The 20905-nt window shown below is 39.2% G+C and overlaps 1 protein-coding gene across 1 annotated transcript in view; it reads right to left on the bottom strand.

The window, feature by feature from the left end:
• PRKDC (protein kinase, DNA-activated, catalytic subunit) overlaps nt 1–20905 on the bottom strand; it is a 214119-nt gene that overhangs the window by 127367 nt on the left and 65847 nt on the right. The window contains exons 28-36 of the mRNA XM_049633721.1: nt 19845–19939; nt 18045–18144; nt 16800–16933; nt 12816–13070; nt 8644–8867; nt 7721–7932; nt 7164–7296; nt 6571–6726; nt 5526–5729 (exon numbers count right to left, since the gene is read on the bottom strand). Of these exons, the coding sequence (XP_049489678.1) occupies nt 5526–5729; nt 6571–6726; nt 7164–7296; nt 7721–7932; nt 8644–8867; nt 12816–13070; nt 16800–16933; nt 18045–18144; nt 19845–19939 (1513 nt within the window). The remainder of the gene's footprint in view (nt 1–5525; nt 5730–6570; nt 6727–7163; nt 7297–7720; nt 7933–8643; nt 8868–12815; nt 13071–16799; nt 16934–18044; nt 18145–19844; nt 19940–20905) is intronic.

Below are 20905 nucleotides of genomic sequence, written 5' to 3'. Positions count from 1 at the left end.
TCTCTGTGTCAAGTGGCTTTTTAGTTGCCTCTCCCTTTTAAAATCCATTTCCTCAAAGGCTGGTGCTCCTTGGCTGTTGACACATATTGAGGAACTGACTACAGGTACTGTGCAGTGGGCAGGGTTCACTGGCAGTAAAGATCTCTGTAGGTTGATCTGGCTGGGCAATGATGATACTTAATCTTTATTTTCTCTTAGGCTTGTCAAAATATTCTGATACACTGCCCGAAGGTATATACCTAATTGACCATATTCTGGGAGCCAAACTGGGGGGAAAGAGCTAATAGCCTCAAAATTCAGACTTCAAGGAGGTTTTCAGTCAACTTCCTTGTTTCAAGAAGGTATTCCTACACCAAAGATATACAAAGCATCATAAGAGACCACTATGAACAATCACCAACAAATGGGACAACCTAGAAGAAATGGATACCCTAGAAACATACAACTTTCCAGGATTGAATCATGGGAAGATAATCTGAACAAACCAATTAATAGTAAGGAGGTAGGATTAATAATCAAAAACCTCCCAACAAACAAATGTCTAGAGCAGAATGGCTTTACTGGTATATTCTACCAAACATTTAAGGAGGAACTAACACCAATCCTTCTCGAACTCTTCTAAAAAAGCTAGAAGATAAGACAACACTTCCATACTTATTCTTTGAGGCCAGCATGACCCTGGTACCAAAACCAGATAAGGAAACTACAAGAAAAGAAAATTACAGGAAAGTATCCCTGATGAACATAGATGTAAAATACCTTAACAAAATATCAGCAAATCAAATTCAACGATACTTTAAAAGGATCATATACCATGATCAAGCAGGGTTTATTTCAGGGATGCCAGGATGTTCAACATCCACAAATCAATTGGTGTGATAAGCTACATTAACAAAATAAAGAATGAAAAGCATATACTCATCTTAATAGATGCAGAAAAAACATTTGATAAAATTCAACAACTACTCATGATTAAAACTCAACAAATTGGGGGCACCTGGGTGGCTCAGTCAGTTAAGGGTCTGATTTCAGCTCAGGTCATGATCTCATGGCTTGTGAGTTCAAGCCCCGTGTCGGGGTCTATGCTGACGGCTCAGAGCCTGGAGCCTGCTTCGGATTCTGTGTCTCCCCCTCTCTCTGTCCCTCCCCAGCTCATGTGCGCTCTCTCTCTCTCTCTCTCTCAAAAATAAATAAAAACACTAAAAAAAATTTTTAAAAAACTCAACAAATTGGGTACAGAGAGAACATGCTTCAACATAATAAAGACCATATATGACAAATGTACAGCTGACATCATACTCAATAGTGAAAAACTGAAGAGCTTTTTCCCTACAATCAGGAACAAGAAAAGATGTCTACTCTCACTTTTATTCACCACAGTACTGGAAGTCCTACCCACAGCTATCAGACAAGAAAATGGAATAAAAGGCATCAAAAACAGAAAGGAAGTAGTAATACTATGTCTATTTGCAGATGGCATGATACTATATATAGGAAACCCTAAAGACTCCACCAAAAAACCTGTTAAAACTACTCAACAAATTCAGTACAGTTATAGGATACAAAACCAATATACAAAAATCTGCTGTGTTTCTATACACTAATAACCAACTATCAGAAAGTGAAATTTAGAAAACAATCCCATTTACAATTGCATCACAAAGAATAAAATACCTTGGGGTTCCTGGGTGGCTCAGTTCGTTAAGAGTCTGACTCTTGATTTCAGCTCACGTCACGATCTCATGGTTTGCAAGATCGAGCCCCATGTTGGGCTCTGCACTGACAATGCAAAGCCTGCTTGGGATTCTCTCTCCCCCTCTCTGTCTTCCCCTCTCCCACCTGCAGATGCACACATGTGCTCTGTCTCTCAAAAATGAATATATAAGCATTTACTAAAACAATAAAATACCTAGGAATAAATTTAACCAAGGAGGTTGAAAACCTATACGATGAAAACTAGAACACATTGATAAAAAAAACTGAAGATACAAATAAATGGAAGGATATTCATGCTCATGGAATAAAATAATATTGATAAAATGTTGATGCCATTCAAAGCAATCTACAGACTCAATACAATCCCTATCAAAATTCCAATGGCATTTTTCACAAAAATAAAACAATCCTAAAATTTGTATGGAAGCACAAAAGACCCTGAATAACCAAAGCAATCTTGAGAAAGAACAACAATGCTGGAGGCATTATGCTGTAATCAAAACAGTATAGTATTGGCATAAAAACATAGGTCAATGGAACAGAATAGAGAGGCCAGAAACGAACATGTGCAAGGAGCCATACGATGATGACGGACAAAGGAGCTAAGAAGATACAATGGAAAAAGGATACTCTCTTCAATAAATGGTGATGGGAAAGCTAAACAGCAACATGTAAAAGAATGAAACTTGCCACATATTTTACACCATACATAAAAATCAAGACAAAATGTGTTAAAGACGTGGACTTAAGATATGAAGCCATAAAATTCCTGGAAGAAAATTTAGGGCATAAGCTATTTGACTTTGGTCTTGGCAATGGTTTTTTTTGGATCTGACATGAAAAGCAAAGGCAACAATAGCAAAAATAAACAAGTGGAACTACATTCAAACTATAAAGCTTCTGCACACAAAAGAAATCATCAACAAAATGAAAAGGCAAGCTATAAAATGGGAGGAAATATCTGTAAATCATGTATCTGATAAGGGTTAATATCCAAAATACATGAAGGATTCCTACAACTAAACAGCAAAAAATTAAACAATCTGATTTAAAAATGGGCAGAGGAACTGAATTAGACATTTCTCCAAAGAAGACAGATAGTCAAAAGGTATATGAAAAGGTGCTCAGCATCAAAATCACCAGGAAAATGTAAATGAAATATCATCTCATCCCTGTAAGAACAGCTAGCATCAAAAAGACAAAAGTGTTGGCGAGGATATGAAGAAAAACTCTTGTGCACTGTTGTTGGGACTGCAAACTGGTGCAGCTGCTATGGAATACAGTGTGACAGTCCCTCCAAAAATTAAAAATAGAAGTATGATTTGATCCAGCAATCCTACTTCTGGGTATACATCTGAAGAAAAGGAAACCACAACCTAGAAAACATATCTGCACCCCCATGTTCAGTGCAGCATTATGTACAATAGCCAAAGACATGGACACAATCTAAGTGTCCATCAACAGATGAATAAAGAAGATGTGGCATATACATATACAATGGAATATTATTCAGCCACTAAAAAAAAGAAAATTCTGCCAATTGTCACAACATGGGGTGGACCCTGATGACATTACGCTAAGTGAAATAGGTCCTACAGAGAAAGATAAAAAAAAAAAAAAAAGATTAAAAAAAAGATAGAAAAAAAAAGATATCACTTATACATGGAATCTACAAAATAGAACTCAACAGATACACAGAACAGACTGGTGCTTTTCAGAAAAGAAGATTAATAAATTTAATTATAATAAATTAAATACTTCTGTAGAGAACAAACACTCCAAGTAAGATTGAAAGATTAATGGCCAGTAGGAAAAAGGACTTTTGCGAAAAGGTCTACTATCCTTAATATACAAAAGCCCCTTAAAAACTAATAAGAAGGTTCACCCCAACAGAAAAATGAGCAAAATACAAAACATCAGCACACACCAGAAACATTTTGGTTGTTCAAAAATACTAGTGGGAGGGGCACCTGGGTGGCTCAGTTAAGTGTCCAACTTTGGCTCAAGTCATGATATTGCAGTTCATGAGTTCAAGCCCCACATTGGGCTCTCCACTGCCAGCAAGGAGCCTGCTTCGGATCCTCTGTCTCCCTCTCCCTCTGCCCCTCCCTGTTTGTCCTTTCTCTCTCTTTCAAAAATAAGTGAATGTTAAAAAAAAAAAAAATACTAGTGGGAGACAAAGGTCAAAAGAGTTCGAGAACTGACATTAAACTTGAGAGATTAAAATACAAAACAGAGTTTTCACTTGTGGAATAATAAAATGTTTTTCGTATGGTGCCAAGTATTTCAAACTTTACCTCATTACTCTAATACTGGTGTTATATACAGAACATGACTCTACTCTTAATTACAGGTCTTTCCCCAATAAACAACAAAAAAGACATCCTCCACTCAGCCCTGCCTAGGGTGCCCCAGCACAGAGATACCTATCCCTTGTAGAAATCTGGCTGCCCCGAGTGTCCTCAAGTGGGGAAGGATCAATCCCCTGAGGACAAGGCAAGGCCAGGTAACCTGGCAGGGGGGCAGGGGACAGCTACATTTCACACAGTCCTCCCCTCTTTGGTCTCTCCTTCACATCCTGCTCTTGGTACTCTGGAGGCCTGGGACTCTATTGCCAGACCCAAGAAAGCCTAGGCTCTACAGCACAGATCAGCTGTCTCCCCACTGCTATGTCATACTGCAGCTTTCTTGGATCCCAAAATCTGTTAGGACTTGCCCTTTTGCTAGAAATAGCTTCCAAAGTGCTGTCTCTCTTCTCTTTTCTCCTTTAATCTGTGTCTTTTAAGACTGTGTTTAAAAAAAAAACCACCACAAACCCATTTCTGTCACTTTAGAGGGAGCTGAGGAGGAAGTGGAGATAAATGTGTATGGGTTTTATCCATCACCTTCACCAGAAGCCTCAATAGCTTCGGAGATCAAAATGTTCTACTTATTAAAAGTTCATTTCTAACTTTAAAAAACATAAATACCTAGTACAATCTGACACAAAGTACTCTCCTACAACAGACAAACACTGTGTGGAATAAAAGCTTAATTCAATAGGAAATTATGTACTCTCCCTTAAAATGGCCATTCCCAATAGTTCCCAGTTCCTGACTGTCTACAGACTGGGTTAAATTTAAAAATTTTACAAGTTTAACAAACCAAAGTCAACATATACTAAACACTGAGCTCCAAGGTTCAATGTGAGGGGGCCTAGTGGACTACAGTAGGATCGCACAGGAAACGATGGCTCTCTGTGCCAACCTGTGAAAGGACCATAACTATAGAAAGGAGACTGAATGTACGGGACCAACTGGCGGCTGGTGCAAACACAAAGGCGGGCTCAGGCCTCACGACGGGCTTAGGAGCTCCAACGCCATTTCTTCACAAAAGTCAACATCCTACATAGCTGTGCCTTGTAATATTAGGCCTAGAAATTCTGGGGGAATGAGAGATTAGAAAAAATAATCCACGTTTCCACATCCATTTAACATTATTAACTGTTCATAAAAGCTGTGTTTTCTTCCCTTTGATTTTGTTTTCAAACACTGGCAAAAGTTTTAAACCTTCCAGGAAGAGATCCTGTTTTGTTCTAATGACATTTTTCAAGAACATGGCAATCTTTTTATAAGCATTATATAAGAAAATATATTTCATTTAAATAAAAATTCCACAAACAACTCACAAGTGCAGGTAGTGTGGTACAGGAGCATATCTTTAGCTAACACCACAAGGGTCTCTGGACCAATGTGTGGAGTTTGATGGTAATTCTTGCTACAAGAAAAAATAGTAAAAATAATAAAAATAAGAAATAAGAATTTCGTTACCATTTTGGGATTATCCACAGACGATTTCAGGAGTTCCAATACTGCAAGATCTAGATTTTTCAACAATTCAGTGTTGACTGTCTCTGAGAACAAGCTATAAAAATACTCTCCGTGACAGAAGCTGGCCATGTTTCTCTGGGACGCTCCTGAGGGTGGCAGAGACAACACTGCTGTATCCAGGAGAAGATTCACAAGGTGCTCGCACTGTGAAGAAGCAAAGAAAGGTACGATGATAAGAGTATGTATCTTACCTGCTATAGAAAGACTCCTGGGAAGCTGCTAACTTTGAGAGTGGAAAATCACACAGTAAGGTCTAAAGAGAACCTCGTATTTGAAGGTCTAGGTTCAAGTCTGAATTATATGCATTTCAATGACCCTGTACTTTCTAGGTTTCATTTTGGGAAAGAAATCTTCCCTGACTCATGTTTCCCCCAAATTCCCAGAGAATCTTGTTTCTTTGAGGAGACAGGATAGTAAGAGTACTTTTAGACGATTTAAATACGTAACTTGTTGACATTGAGTGAACAAAGGGGCAAAGAAGAGCTTTCTGCTACAGGAGAAGGGAGGACAGATTGGAAGGAATGAACACATAGGACTGGTGAACAGATCTCAGCTACAGCAGAGACTGTTTGAGGCCAGCCCTATATGGTTCAAAAAGCCATGAAGGTATCTTTCTGTGGTGCCTCTGGAATTATCCTCCAGGGGTGCTCCCAAATCAGCCATCTGAGATCACTAAGGACAGGGGAAGAGGAAGCCACTGTGTTAACAGTCCAGCTTTATAGACACAAAATGTTCTCTGCCCTCTAAAGTCTTTTTGGAAACAAAGTGGGAGAGACAAAACCCCAGTTTAAGAAGAATCTTATCCTATTTCTTTTATCTAAAAAACCTTTTAGAAAGTAAGTCAGATCATGTAAATCTATTAAAGTACTTATGGAGCTAAGAACTTAACTAAATTCCAACTAAATTCCTGTTTTTAGAAACATGTTACGAATGAGCTATATATTTCCATCAGCAGGATAGCACAGCGTGCAGCTGCTGTTCCTACCTGTACTCCAAAAGCAAAGGCCAACTCCAGAAGTCCGCTGGCTAGTCGCTTACAACTGGGGTCTAGTGAAGGAAGGCACTGTTGTTCGTCCCCAGGTGCAATGCTTTTATAAACCAGGGAAAGAAGTTTTGTGCCAACAGAATACTCATCTGCAGACTAAAATAAAGTCAATACTAAAACATCCAGCAGTAAGATATTTTAGAAAAACACACAATTTCATACCTTTCATTAATTAAAAATATCCATGGTCATTAACAGTGACAACTACCTTCTAATTGTCAGGAAAATTTTCACTCAACTTTGCTTTGCATGTTATATTTTTTCATTTATATTGCCTAGCCACAGGGCACAATAGCAGTCTTCAAAGTTCTTCAGAAGGCTGTGGGAAATATACATGTCCTTATTTTCATTTTACACTTATAAATTTGTGTATCTGTACTCTAAGTCAGCACGTCTGGAACAAGTCATTATGTAATTCCCATTTCAGCATATCCCATGCATACAGGATGTGTGAAACACACATATATACAAGGAAATGGACTGCTTATGTTAATCAACTAAGAGAAACGTAAAAACACATTGGCTCTGTTTACCTGAAATGGTAAGACAACATGCAAAAAACCAGCTCTGTGAAGTTGTTTACAAGCCGACACAACAGAAGCCAGCTTGGCCCTATCCACAGAAGCATCGGGGCCATATAGGTCAACGGCACAAAACTCCTCAATGCTGCCATGTGAGAAAAACAAAAAGAAAGTAGATGAGTGCTAGCTCACCAAATTAGCAGGATACACCAAAAAACCGTGTGTGTTCTGTTATATATGTGTTAACTGCCTGACACTCAAATTCATTACGTGACCTGGAAAAGCAAACACAGGTTAACACTGAACAAGGGGCCCAGGCACTAATCCAGCCGTGGAAATCAACATGGGGCTGAGCCACACCTGAGACTTGCTTACCATAAGGTGCAGGGGAGGCATTTGTTAAATAGATGATTTTCAAACAACTAATGAGATTCTCTGCATCAAACACTCCACTGATGAGATCCTTTACTTTAGGAAATGGGACTACAGCAGCCACACGTGTGGCTGCCAGAATACGCTGCAACCTTAAAGTGCCCAACACTGATCCCAAGCACGATCTGAACGCCCACCTCTGTGCTGTTAGTTCTTCCTTGAGGTGCATCTCCAGGATGTCTTTGTACGGGGACTTCTTTAGTGCTTTCATCAGGTCCACACAAACATCAGGAAGACGATTCATAACTAGGACATCACCGATATTGAAACCTATGCTTGAGGGCTCACATAGGGTTTTCACCAAGAGTTTCATAAGGTTTGTGTTATTACATAAATCCTTCTCAAGGAGCTGCAAAAGATGATTTGAATAAAAACACATCCGAGTCAGCATTTAGATTTTCAGTAGTGTAAGGTCCATGAAGCTGGGGATTTTTGCCTGGCTGAAGCAGGGGTTGGCAAACTTTCTCTGTAAAGGGTCAGACAATAAATGTTTTAGGATTTGTGGACCCAACGGTCTCCACCGCAACTACTTAATGAACTGCCATTATAATATGAAAGCAGCCATGGACAATACATGGACAAATGGACTCGGATGTGTTCCAATAAAACCTTCCTTACAAAAGCAGGCAGCAAGTGGGAAGTGGGCTGTGGACCATAGTTCTATGGCTCCTGGTTTAGGGCAATGCTGTACCTGCAGACAGCCTTGCATACAGGAGGCACTCAGTATGTATTAACTGGATGGACTGACTGGACTTTGTTTATATAATAAGCTTCACAGATACATTTACAAATATTTGCTAATGTACATTTCCTAAGGCAAATGTTTGATCGATCATAGCATAAAATGCAATATCCAATAGAACATTTAGAGAAACTATTTTGTACTTTATTCACACAGTAAGATAAAAACGCTGCATTTTATTACTTTCGAGAACACATAACTCCTACAGCAATGGGAACTTCTAAGGAAGCCAAAACCACTCTTAATAGGTACCGGAAAGTATTCTTCCAGTGCCAGGTGCTGACCTCAAACTAAAAGAGCAGCAGCCAGTGACCCTACCTTCCAGCCTTCTGGGGAGATGCTGAGCAGTGTTGTGGTGAATTCCATAATCCGGACCACAATTGTGCATTTGCTGTAATTGTATCTTTCTCCCTCTTGGGGGCTGGGTCTGTGACCTACTGCCCCAGTGCCAAAGCACTTTTCTGCTGCCATAATATCATGCATAGCAATGCTTTCTAAAAAGAAAGTCACAGCTTTCCAAAGCGAAGACTGTGTTTCAGTACCTAGAAATAAAAATTACACTCAAATATTAACATATGCTTCCTTCCAAATCCACTAAAATTAACGTAAAATTCCTTAAGTATAGGCATGATACACATTTAGTCAAAATTCAAACTTACAAAGCTTTTAGAAGATTATGACAATTTCTATCAAATGTTTAAAAAGCTCATATGCTTTAATCCAGCATCAAAATTTTATCCTAATGAAATAATGGCAGAATTATAAAGATGTGCTTGTAAGGATTTTCATTTTAGCAGCTTTTAATAATGAGAAAACAGAAACAACCTAAATATCCTTCAAAGGGGCAAGAGAGACAAATCATGGCAGTGGTCTTTTTACGGAAACAACTGCATGAACTCCCAAATGGACTTTTTCATAAAAGTCGCCGTTCTGAAAACACAAAGGTGCTGGCTCTCCTCTCCCATCTCCACTCCTTTCATGATCACCCCAGTCTTGCTTACAGGAAGGAAGATAAAACACCCTTCTCCTCTCCTCAGTCCCACTGTAGTTTTTATACCAGGTGTAAAGACCTCCCAAACAGAGGGACAATTTTAAAAAGTGGTGTACATGTTGAAAGAGAGAGCAAAGACAAGGACGAGTAAGAAATCCTTTTATAAGTCTAAGGGTTTCCAATTCTTTGTTTTCATAAAATTTTAGTTCATCAAATTGCCAACTTGACAGATCATTAAAAATAATTCTGGGGGCACCTGGGTGGCTCAGTCGGTTGAGCGGCCGACTTCGGCTCAGGTCATGATTTCACGGTCCGTGAGTTCGAGCCCCGTGTCGTGCTCTGTGCTGACAGCTCAGAGCCTGGAGCCTGTTTCAGATTCTGTGTCTCCCTCCCTCTGACCCTCCTCCGTTCATGCTCTCTCTCTGTCTCAAAAATAAACGTTAAAAAAAATTAAAAAAAAAATAATAATAATTCTGATGACAGGTCACTATCTATTCAAAAGAACTGAGAGAAAATATATTAAGAATTTCATTCTCAAACACCAAATATCCTTAAATTCAACGAACAATGTGCTGTATGACACATTCTAATTAACAGGTATGTTAAATGTGAAAAAAAAATGAACATTTTAGCATTATTCAAATATGGCACTCATTTAGGTAAGTTTTTCTTAGTAAAACCTATACAAAACAAAAACAAAATTCTAACCATATAATTTTACTTCTTATATATAATAATTATTTATCAAAATATTATATTTATATTGTTATGGTGGTAATACACAAAATGTGCCCTAATAACAAAGGCCACGATAACCCAACACAGAAGAAACTTGTAACAGGTAGACCATTTTGTTGCAAAGATGTAGAGTTATAAGTAAATAAAAACATAAGCATAATAACATGATACTTAGGATAAAAAATGTGAAGGGTATGGAACAGTAATAATAATTCAGGAGCTTTGCAAAATTGCCATAAAAAACTATTTTAAAGCAATTAAATAAAAATAAAGATGTTAAACAAAAAATCTCTACAGTAGTTAGCCTCCACTGAATACATTTTTTAAGTAATGTTAACAATTTTATGTTAAATGCCCACATTTACGACACACACCAGAAATTAATTTTTTCAATTACTTAAAGCAAAGAGGATTTTTTTTGGTCAAGTTTGAAAGAAGGTGTGTTGTTTTTAATGTCTCCCACTCCTCACAAGGTAAATAAATAAAACTGTTTGAAGACTGCTTAATTGTGACACATTTGCATTATTTAGTATTACACGGTCATTTAAATTAGTTCAAGGTATATACACTGCCATAAAAAGACATCCAGTATGTTAACTTTCTGTTTAAAAGTTAAGTTTCAGGGCATCCGGGTGGCTCAGTCGGTTGAGCATCCAACTTCAGCTCAGGTCATAATCTCACAGCAAGTGAGTTCGAGCCCTGCATCGGGCTCAAACCTGGGGCCTGCTTCAGATTCTGGGTCTCCCTGTCTCTCTCCCCCTAACCCACTCACATTCTGTCTCTGTCTCTCTCAAAAATAAATAAACATTAAAAAAAACTTTTTTTAAAGTTAAGTTTCATTTTAAAAATCAAATTATAGCAAAGCATGCATATGACCCATTATGTTAAAAAATAAAAAAAATTTTAAATATATATATTATACGCACAGAAAAAGTTTTAAAAAGTAGACACTAAACTGTCTTAGTGTCTGTCACTAGGGAATGCAATTAGGTTTTACATATTTCCTGTACTTTTTTTTGATTTCTTAAATTTTCAAAATGATATACGAGATCTCTTAAAACAACAAATTTAGGGGGCGCCTGGGTGGCTCAGTCGGTTGAGCGTCCGACTTCGGCTCAGGTCATGATCTCACGGTCCATGAGTTCGAGCCCCCGTTGGGCTCTGTGCTGATGGCTCAGAGCCTGGAGCCTGCTTCCGATTCTGTGTCTCCCTCTCTCTCTGACCCTCCCCTGTTCATGCTCTGTCTCTGTCTCAAAAGTAAAATAAACGTTAAAAAAAAAAATTAAAACAACAACAACAACAACAAATTTAAGGTACTATTTGCAACTGAATAGCTACTATTGCTATTTTTAAAGTTTCAGAACTTTTCTGACCTATCCCTCTGAGAATCCCATACTAGAATCATGCAGAATCCCGTCCTAGAGAGTCAGATCTTCTCAAAATGGTATAAAATCTGTTTTCCGGAACCCCAGTGTGTGTGCGTGCACACACATTACACACACCCCACCATGTTTGGTTCCAACTTTCTCAAGCTAAAAGAAAGACAACAAGACAACCTGGTTCTTTTTCCCAAATCCCCAAGACACCTCACCTCTGACAGAATTAAAGACAGACTGGTAGTTCCTTTAGCCACCCAGCACCACTACCAGAATGGATGCTCTGTCTACACTGAAAATCATTGAAATAACATATCATGTTCTGAGTGGCAAGCTGGATATTTAGCCCACGAGAGAGGATTTCGGTGGACACCCCGAACAGCCTGCTCAGAGAACCTCGAAGCCTAGAGCGTACTTGTCAGCTACAGTTGGCTCCAGATGCTGTATTCTCAGAGATGCACCTCCCAGGAACCACCCCCTGCTTTCCCAGGTCCCGTTTAGATCACGTAAAGGACGGAGGCTGCCATCTCCTTCTTCCCGGCACGGGCCAAGGAGCACACCAAACACTCCACCCTGCATACTATCCTTTGCAAACAACACTGTTATCATCATACTACAGTAAAAACACTAAGGAATAGGAAAATGCAAGAAAAATGAAGACATGCTACTCAGAAACATACGATCACAGAGCCTCATGTTAGGAGGAACTCTTTTATCAACATTTTTTAAATTTTTTTTTTAATGTTTTTATTTATTTTTGAGACAGACTGAGACAGAGCATGAGCAGGGAAGGGGTAGAGGGAGGGAGAGACACAGAATCTGAAGCAGGCTCCAGGCTCTGAGCTGTCAGCACAGAGCCTGATGTGGGGCTCGAACTCACAGACAGTGAGATCATGACCGGAGCTGAAGTCAGACGCTTAACTGACTGAAACCCCCAGGCGCCCCGATAAACACTTTTTTTTAAATATTTTATTTTTAAGTAATCTCTACACCCAAAAGGGGCTCGAACCTACAACCCCGGGACGAAGAGTCACATGCTCTGTTGACTGAGCCAGCCAGGTGCCCAGGAAGAACTCCTGTAATGTGCTAAAGCAAATGACAGCCTCAAAAGGCCACTTGGTAAAAGGGCCATCAAGAACCTGTTCAGGACACAAAAGAAGTACAGATGCCAGACAGGTGGTCACGGCCTCAGTCGTGTGCACCAGACTCTCGCCCTCACGTGAGCTTAAAGGATAACGCACCGACTGAATAAACGCTCCTCTTATCGCCCTTGTTAACTACGATGCTGACAGGGGCATCTGTCTAGTCAAAGACCTCGCTGCACTTTTGCCCGGAATGGCTCCAGGCAGAACTGGACCGCAGCAACGTGCGTAGGTGTTACCCACCCAGGACCTCAGGTGCCGCGAGGGTTTTCTTCTCAGTGAAGGTGTTGTAGCACTCCAGCGCCGCCAGAAGCATGTCCATCCACTGCAGGGCAGCTCGCAGGCTGAACGGCCCTTGCAGATGGAAGAGGGTGGGCTGAGCAAGGATGCCTGACGGCCGACCACAGCCTCCTCCACCCCCCTCAAACATGTTTATGAGAAAGGAAGGATCTTTGCTCTTGAGAATCTCTTTCAGCCACAAAGAAGGTGATTTGTTGCCTTAAGAAAGAAACAAGATTAAAACACACATACAAATGACTTTCACATGATTAAAATTAATCACTGTAATAAATAATAATAATAATAATAATAAATAATAAAGCTAGAATTAAGTAGGATATGTTAACAAAAAGAACCAGAGCAGAACCAGGCTGGCAATATCAGAGTATTTCAAATATAGTTTCCATAAAAGTCCCATATGAAGCATCTACCAGAGCAGTAACATTTCAGAATGATAAGGGATAATCTTTTTTTTTTTTAACCATAGTAATCATAACTTGGTTCACTGTAATTACTGCCAAGGTCTTTCCACCAAAGCCATTCTCTTCAGTTACTTTAAACATTATAAAAATGGCTGGATACCATTTGCACAGCTATAAATGTCCTATCCTTTCCCTTGCCTTTTTTCTTGAAAACTATTGTCCCTTTTCTCAGGAGTAATTTAAAGAATAAACACAAAAAGAGCACTGCCACTCTCAAGTTCCTATCCTACTTCCTGGCTGTGTGGACCTTGCCCCTCTTGTGTCTCGGTTTTCTCATCTTAACAATATTTACCTTTGAGGTTCCTTCAAAGATTAATGAAGTAGTTAATATTTGAAAAAGTGCTTATAATATCACACAGTAAGGGCAGTTTTTGCTAAATAAAAGACTCAAATTATTTGTTTTAAAAGACATCTTTTCTTTCAGGTATCAATCATTTTCTAAACTGAAAATGAAAAAACATTAAATTTTATTTTGCATGCTCTGAAATCAGGGACTCTCAAAAGGTCAAATCATCCTGATTCTAATGAAGTTAAAGAAGAATGCAAAAGAATAAAGTATTTCTGATGTAGTAAGAAACAGTTTCCCTATTGTGTTAAAAAAATACCTATTAGCTATATAAGCAAAGATTCAATATCATGTTTTCAGGGTTTGTTTCAGATAGAAACATCAAACTTTCCATTATTTTCACTAAAAACTGACAAAGAAAATAAAACTAATAATGGGCAAAAATAATATTTAAGTTCTCTCTCACACGTTAGCTAAGAGTCATAGAAGAGAAAGTACAGGAAGGACAGAGAAAGACAGGCATAGAGAAAGGAGAGGACAAGGGAACACAGAGAACGGATGGGCCTGGGAAAGCATATTCCGACAGCTGGGAATTGTCCCAGATCCCTGCCTCCTCAGTCTCCTCCTCAAAACTATAGCTGCTGTGACCCTGGCTTTCCATCCAACATGAACATCAGAAGTCAGAAGCCCCTGACACATGTCATAGGGACATGACTGCACATGTCATTACCTAGCACACCTGGTGACAGTGTACTCCTGTAGGGCACTAAAGGGTGGCTCAGCTGACTCTTGATTTTGTCTCAGATCATGCATGATCTGACGGTCATGGGATTGAGCCCCACATCGGGCTCCACACTGAGTGTGAAGCCTGCTTGAGATTCTCTCTCCCTCTGCTCCGCCCCCACTGCATGGCTCTCTCAGTCAATCAACCAACCAACCAATCAATCAATAAAGAGACACTTAACACTGTCCCTTAAAAATCACTGGAGGCGGCTTTACTGACAACAGCCAAGATATGGAAGCAGCCCAAGTGTCCACTGGTTGATGAATGCATAAGGAAGCGATGTGGTATCAATATTATTCAGTCACAAAAAAGAATGAAATCTTGCCATTTACAATGACATGGACGCAGCTAGAGACTATTATGCCAAGTGAAGTAAGTCAGAGAAAGATAAATACCATATGATCTCCCTCAAGTGTCGAATTTAAGAAACAAAACAAATAAACACAGGGGAGAAAAAAAGAGAAGCAAACCAAGAAACAGACTCTTAACTACAGAGAACAAACTGATGGTTACCAGACAGAAGTGGGGAGGGAGAATCACTTAAACAGGTGGCGGGTAAGGAGTATACTTGGCTTGCTGAGCACCAGGTAATATATGGAAGTGTTGAATCCCTATATTATACACCTGAAACTAATACAACACTGTATGTTAACTGGAATTTTAAAAAACCTTCACAAAAACCCAAAATACCAGTAGGAGTTAAATATAGCAGAGAGAGGGGTGGAAGCACAACTGGAGGGCACAGAGGAGATAAGCCAAGGAATGCTCATCCCTTTTATGCAAAGTATATGTCGGCAATAGGCCAAGGTTCACCAACTACTTGGCATGCTTTGTGTAACAGAAACAATTCTGAGAGGCAGAGCTCCACTTACTTCATTGAAAATATGTGAGGTCCCTATTGTAGGCAGTTAAGAACAACAGAAATGTATGGGATCAGTCAAGCTGATGTCACTGGAAATTGTGTGGGCTACAGGAGAGCCAGAGACCCAACCTGGAGGGAGGACGGGTCTGCCAACTAGTTCCACTGACATAATATCTGGGCCGAAGTTTCCTTTAAAAATAAGGAAAACATGCCCCACCGCTCCACCTCGTCCAATCTTCATGGACTTTACAGGACTGTTGTGACAATGACAACGTAAGAAAACTCACTTTGCAGGGGCACCTGGGTGGCCAACTCTTGGTTTCGGTTCAGGTCAAGATCTTGCAGTTTGTGAGTTCAAGCCCCACATCAGGATCTGCACTGACAGCATGGAGCCTGCTTGGGATTCTCTCTCTCCCTCTCTCTCTGCCCCTCCTCTAGTCATGCTCTCTCTCTCTCTCTCTCTCTCAAAATAAACTTAAAAAAAAAAAAAGAAACTAACTTTGTTAACTAGAGGCAATAAGCAAATATATACTACATATTTGTATACCAAATAGTATATGTAGTACAAATAGAATTGTAATATATGCTATATAAATCTATAGCATATAACAACATAATATATTCCATAGTATAAAAAATGTATAATCTTCTAAGTTTTAGAACTACACCAAGTGATTTTCACCTCTTCTTCCATGAGGAAAAAGCCCCAAAGTAGTACTCTACCCCATTTTCTAAAGAGACCGGCTCTTTCTCATGATTTGTAGTGCACTGTCACTGTTCTTATCCAGACACACACACCACAGCACATCTTGGTTCTGCACTCGTGCACAGTGCACTCTACAGGGGGAAGCCAGGGCCTGGGCCTGTCCTGAGGCACAGCCTCCCTACACCCATGCTCCCAAAGCTCGGTTTGGACTTACTGGAGAAAACAGAACAATACATTTATTCCTAAGAAATTTAGTAATTATTTCAAGACTATAAGTACGATTCAATGACTTAGGGTAATAGTTATTTAATAAGCACAAGCTCATTGCTTTCCTTTAATCTCACAGTAATCTGAGATCATTCAAATTTAGGAGTCTAACAATTTCTTATTAATCACATGGTGAAATAAAAACATTGCAGTATTTCATTAACTATAAATAAAATTTCTAAATCTTAACTGAATATCATGTTGACAACCGCAATGGTTATCCAACTCTTCTTCATTTCTTTTAAATGAGATAGAAAAGCAAAAATGTAGTAGAATAAAAAAGATACTGGGATATTCTAAATTTATTTCCTTTGTATCATTTGACATCAAATTAGCATTTTTTTCTTTCTTTCTGTAAATCTTTGTGAAACGTACAGCCCATAGTTTACCCTTTGCCATGCAAACGATCCATAATGGTTATTGAACATACTTATCTTTTTATTAGGAACATTTGTTACATTCATCTGAATAATAGAAAGCTTACATTTTAAATAAGTACACATCTCTAAACTGGTGGTAAAAGCAAAACCCATAATTTATAAGACTTAAAGATCACAATACCTGGCAGTAAAGGAACGAATTTATAAAACAGTTCTATGGATTTGTGTCGACATTCCGTCTGGGGCCTCCCACAGTGGGCTAACAGCCAGTGGACCACATCTAGTAAACACAATGATGCCGCGGGTGGAAATCCTCTATGTGGAGACGACACACTATATTTAATGCACGCCCCAACATTTAGTATTTAGCTAACCCAAGAATCTAGAAATCATAAACTCAATTTTGCCATACTAATACATGAAGAAACCTCATCAAAAGGCTTTCAATTTATTTTTAATGTATTATCATTAGCATACAATCAAAATGGCACAGGTTAAATAGGTCCTAAATGCTGCTTACCTTCAATTTTTTTTGAGGAAAAAATTTAAAAACATTTCTTAAAACAACAGCACCAATATTTTCATGTTTCCTTTTCAATGTACCTTAAAACAAAAGGGGATCTGAGATCTAAAGTAGTGCCTCTCAAATTGTGGCCCCTGACCTGGCTGCATCAATATCATCTGTAAACTTGGCAGAAATGCAAATTACTGGCCCTGTTCCGGACCTGCTGGAAGATTCTGGGGCCAGGGCCCAGCAACTTGTGTTTTAACAAAACATTCAAGTAATGCTGATCACTGCTTCAGATTGAGAACCAATGATCTAGAGAGGTCAAAAGTTAACAACAGGATCTGAAAGAATCAATTTTAAAACAACAGAGGAAATACTAATATCCAATTTACATGTGTCAATACTTCGCCACAGTGGTAGCAGCCAGTGGACACCCCGGACACCCCGCACAGATCCACAGATCTAGAGGGGCTGATGCATGGCACATCCCATCCTGATGGGAGACCTTGCTAGAATGGAAAGAGAGAAGACTGGCTACCACTGGTTAATAAGCCAGTCTTAGCTTTAGGTAGCTTCATTCCATAATTCTAAATTTCCATGACTGTTAAAATGCTACCATTTCAATATTTCAGTTCTTATACTTCAAATTTAGTCTACAATAGTTCATGAATTTTCTAGTCAAGTAATTCCACATCAAATCTGTACTCAAAATAAATGTTTCAGTTACAAATTTACACCTTAAACCAAGCATTTCCAAACACAAAGTTTTTAGTGTCCTAGAAATTGACTCCGCCTATTTCCACACATTCCTTGGTTAAATTCTCTATGCTTCCACACATTCCTTCCAGATTTTCTTTCGTTAACTGAGAATTAGTTTTATGCTGGAAAAAAATTTAAAAAGGAAGCAATATCACCTACCGTGGCCTACGTCTTTTTTTAACTTTGTTTAAAGATACATGCTTCTTTTCAATGATACGCCTCAGGTGATCAATGGCATCACAACACTGTTGAATTGTACCTGTTCTCGAGTATAAAAATACATTTCCAAAGGAGTTATATAGCTGGTTATTGTTAATAAATTGGTATTATACATTTATCGACCTAATTTTTTAACTAAAAAGGTAATTTTACAATAGAGTCAATATCGTTTCATCCCTCAGAAAACAAAATTTAAATAAACGATTTACACTGTCCCAAAACAAAACCGAAACCCACATTTAAGACTGCAGGAGAGTATAGCGCACATGCACAAACACACTCACACACAGCAACACTGTACCTCCTAAGAAACTGTTCCAGCAGCCCTCAGCCAATCAAAGCACAGACTCACATAATGGATCTGAGGTGGAGGACTGTACAGGCATTACAAAACCCGCATGCCAGGCCAGATCCTGTGCACCTCAACTTAAGGCTATTATTTAGGGGTTATAAATTCCTTGACCTTGCCTTCTTTGTATGTAGGTTAAACCATATTATAGCTTAGGGGCACCTGGGTGTCTCAGTTGGTTAGGCATCCGGCTTCGGCTCAGGTCATGATCTCACGTGGGTTCGAGCCCCGTGTCGGGCTCTGTGCTGACAGCTCAGAGCCTGGAGACTGCTTTGGATTCTGTGCCTTCCTCTCTCTCTGACCCTCCCTCACTCACACTCTCTCCCTCAAAAGTAAACATTAAAAAAAATTTTTTTTTAATAAAAAAAAAAAACCCACTTGTATTATAGCTTAATAATACAGCCGCTGAAGGAGAATCAAAGCAAATGAGTAAAACCATTCACAAACATCTTGGGTTATTTAGGAAAGGAGCCTTACCCAACCTGAGTTCTATTACTAAGAAAAAGTTTTCTTTCTATGCTTTGAAAACATGGCAGTGATTTTTAAGAGTCAAGTTTCACTTGTTGACAAAATACACCTATATGAGATGTCAAGATAAACAGAGCAATTTTAAGCTCTTTGATCGCAAGGGCCAAATTTTAAGCAATTTTACCCATAGCAGGCTATCAACATGAAGGATAATTGAGCTCAACCTGTCTTTCAAAAAAACAGAAAACAACAGAAAATAAAATCTGAGTAAGTCAAAGAGAAGTTCTGTCACACACAGCTATGTAAGCTACAGCAGTCACTTACGTTCTCTGGTAAGATGTCTAAGAAGCCTTCCAGCCCAGAAATTCCACAATACTCATACTGACTACAGGACAGAATATAATTGTAAAAACGACCATCTATTACTCTCATAGTAAGTCTATTTCTGACTATTTTACATTATTTCTTAATTATGGTAGAAATAGCTTTATCACATTCTTGTAATGAGATCTATATTGCCCTTTTCAGTGGCTATCACAACCAGCTTTCTTTACATGGTGCAATCGTATATTCTCACATTTTGTGTCATCATAGTAACTGGTTGGCTTCGTTGGAGCTGCACAATAAAACTGTCCCACCTGCCCTGGGTGGGATCTCTGACCAGCCAGGGGTCAAGCTCAGTGGCCACCAAGGGCACAAGGTCTTAGACGCGGTGAGCATTGAAGACTTACACAAACTGCATTAGAGGTACTGGAGGGGCACATCCCCCCCTTCACACTTATCATCCTAAAGGAGGAGACGGGAGAAAAAAAAGCATCATCTTATGAAGAACTACCTGAGGCTTAACTCCTGAGTGGAAAAGCTCTTGAAAACTTGTCAGGCTAACAAGTGGCATGCAAACAAAAAGCTCAGGTAAGACCTACCTAAGGATTTCTCATCTGTGTGTGCTAAGGCCAGACTTTCCAGATATATAACCAATGCTTCGAACACAAACTGTTCTACTAGAGATTCTTCTTCCCTGTAAAATAAAGAGTAGTGAACTTCAATATTCTAGGAAAAACAATAAAGCAGAAGTGACAAAGGAAAAAAGTGTTATCAGAAAAATACACAAATTAAATTTGTCTTTAAAAAATGGCTCAAATGTTTTAAAACCTGTGACAACAAATGCTTTTCAAAGAAGAAAACTTCCTCAAGAGCAGATCAAAAACTACATAAACCAAAAGACGTGGTACTGGCTTTTTCTCTGCATACAAGTACCCTTCCATCTGTGGAACTGCTCAGAGCACATAACCTTGGAACCACTGTTCTGACCACACTTCCACACACCTCATCAAAATTAATAGAAAAGAAGATCTCATACCATATCCACATTCTTTCCAAATCAAAGAATTTCAAAAGCTCTCATCCAATCCAAAAGTAAGTTAACATCAACAGTAAACACTAAGCCTTTTAGAACCACGTCAGGCAAATGGAAATAATTAATTCAGTCAACAGTGTCTGTGGACCATCTTCTTATAAAGGGTAAACTCATGGGCGGGTGAAAGGCAGAGGCCAGATCTCTCCCTGGAAATTTTGTCCCTTAATAACACAGGACAGTAAATGATTCAGTATAAAGTGACAGGGCTAGGCACTAAATCTTAGAGGAGTTCAGAGAAAAGTATGAATTGCAAGTTCTACTTGTGTGATGAAGTGCTGGGTCACTGTACCGCCCACTGGGAAGAAGTGCGTTCCTAGAGCAAACGAACTGGAGCGAGGTGCTAGAAGATGGAACCCTTACAGTAAGAATTACTAACTGGTGTTTGGTTTGGCAGGAGTACTGAACTCCTTCCTTCCTTCCCTCCTTCCTTCCTTCCTTCCTTCCTTCCTTCCTTCCTTCCCTCCCTCCCTCCCTCCCTCCCTCCCTCCTTTCTTTCTTTCTTTCTTTCTTTCTTTTTCTTTCTTTCAAGTTTGAATCCTAGGAGGGGCAGGGCCCGTCAGAACTCTA

The sequence above is a fragment of the Panthera uncia genome, chromosome F2, assembly GCF_023721935.1.
Source record: "Panthera uncia isolate 11264 chromosome F2, Puncia_PCG_1.0, whole genome shotgun sequence".
Taxonomy (NCBI): Eukaryota; Metazoa; Chordata; class Mammalia; order Carnivora; family Felidae; genus Panthera; species Panthera uncia.
Note: the sequence above shows the minus strand (reverse complement) of the source record. Positions and strands in the feature narration are given on the sequence as shown.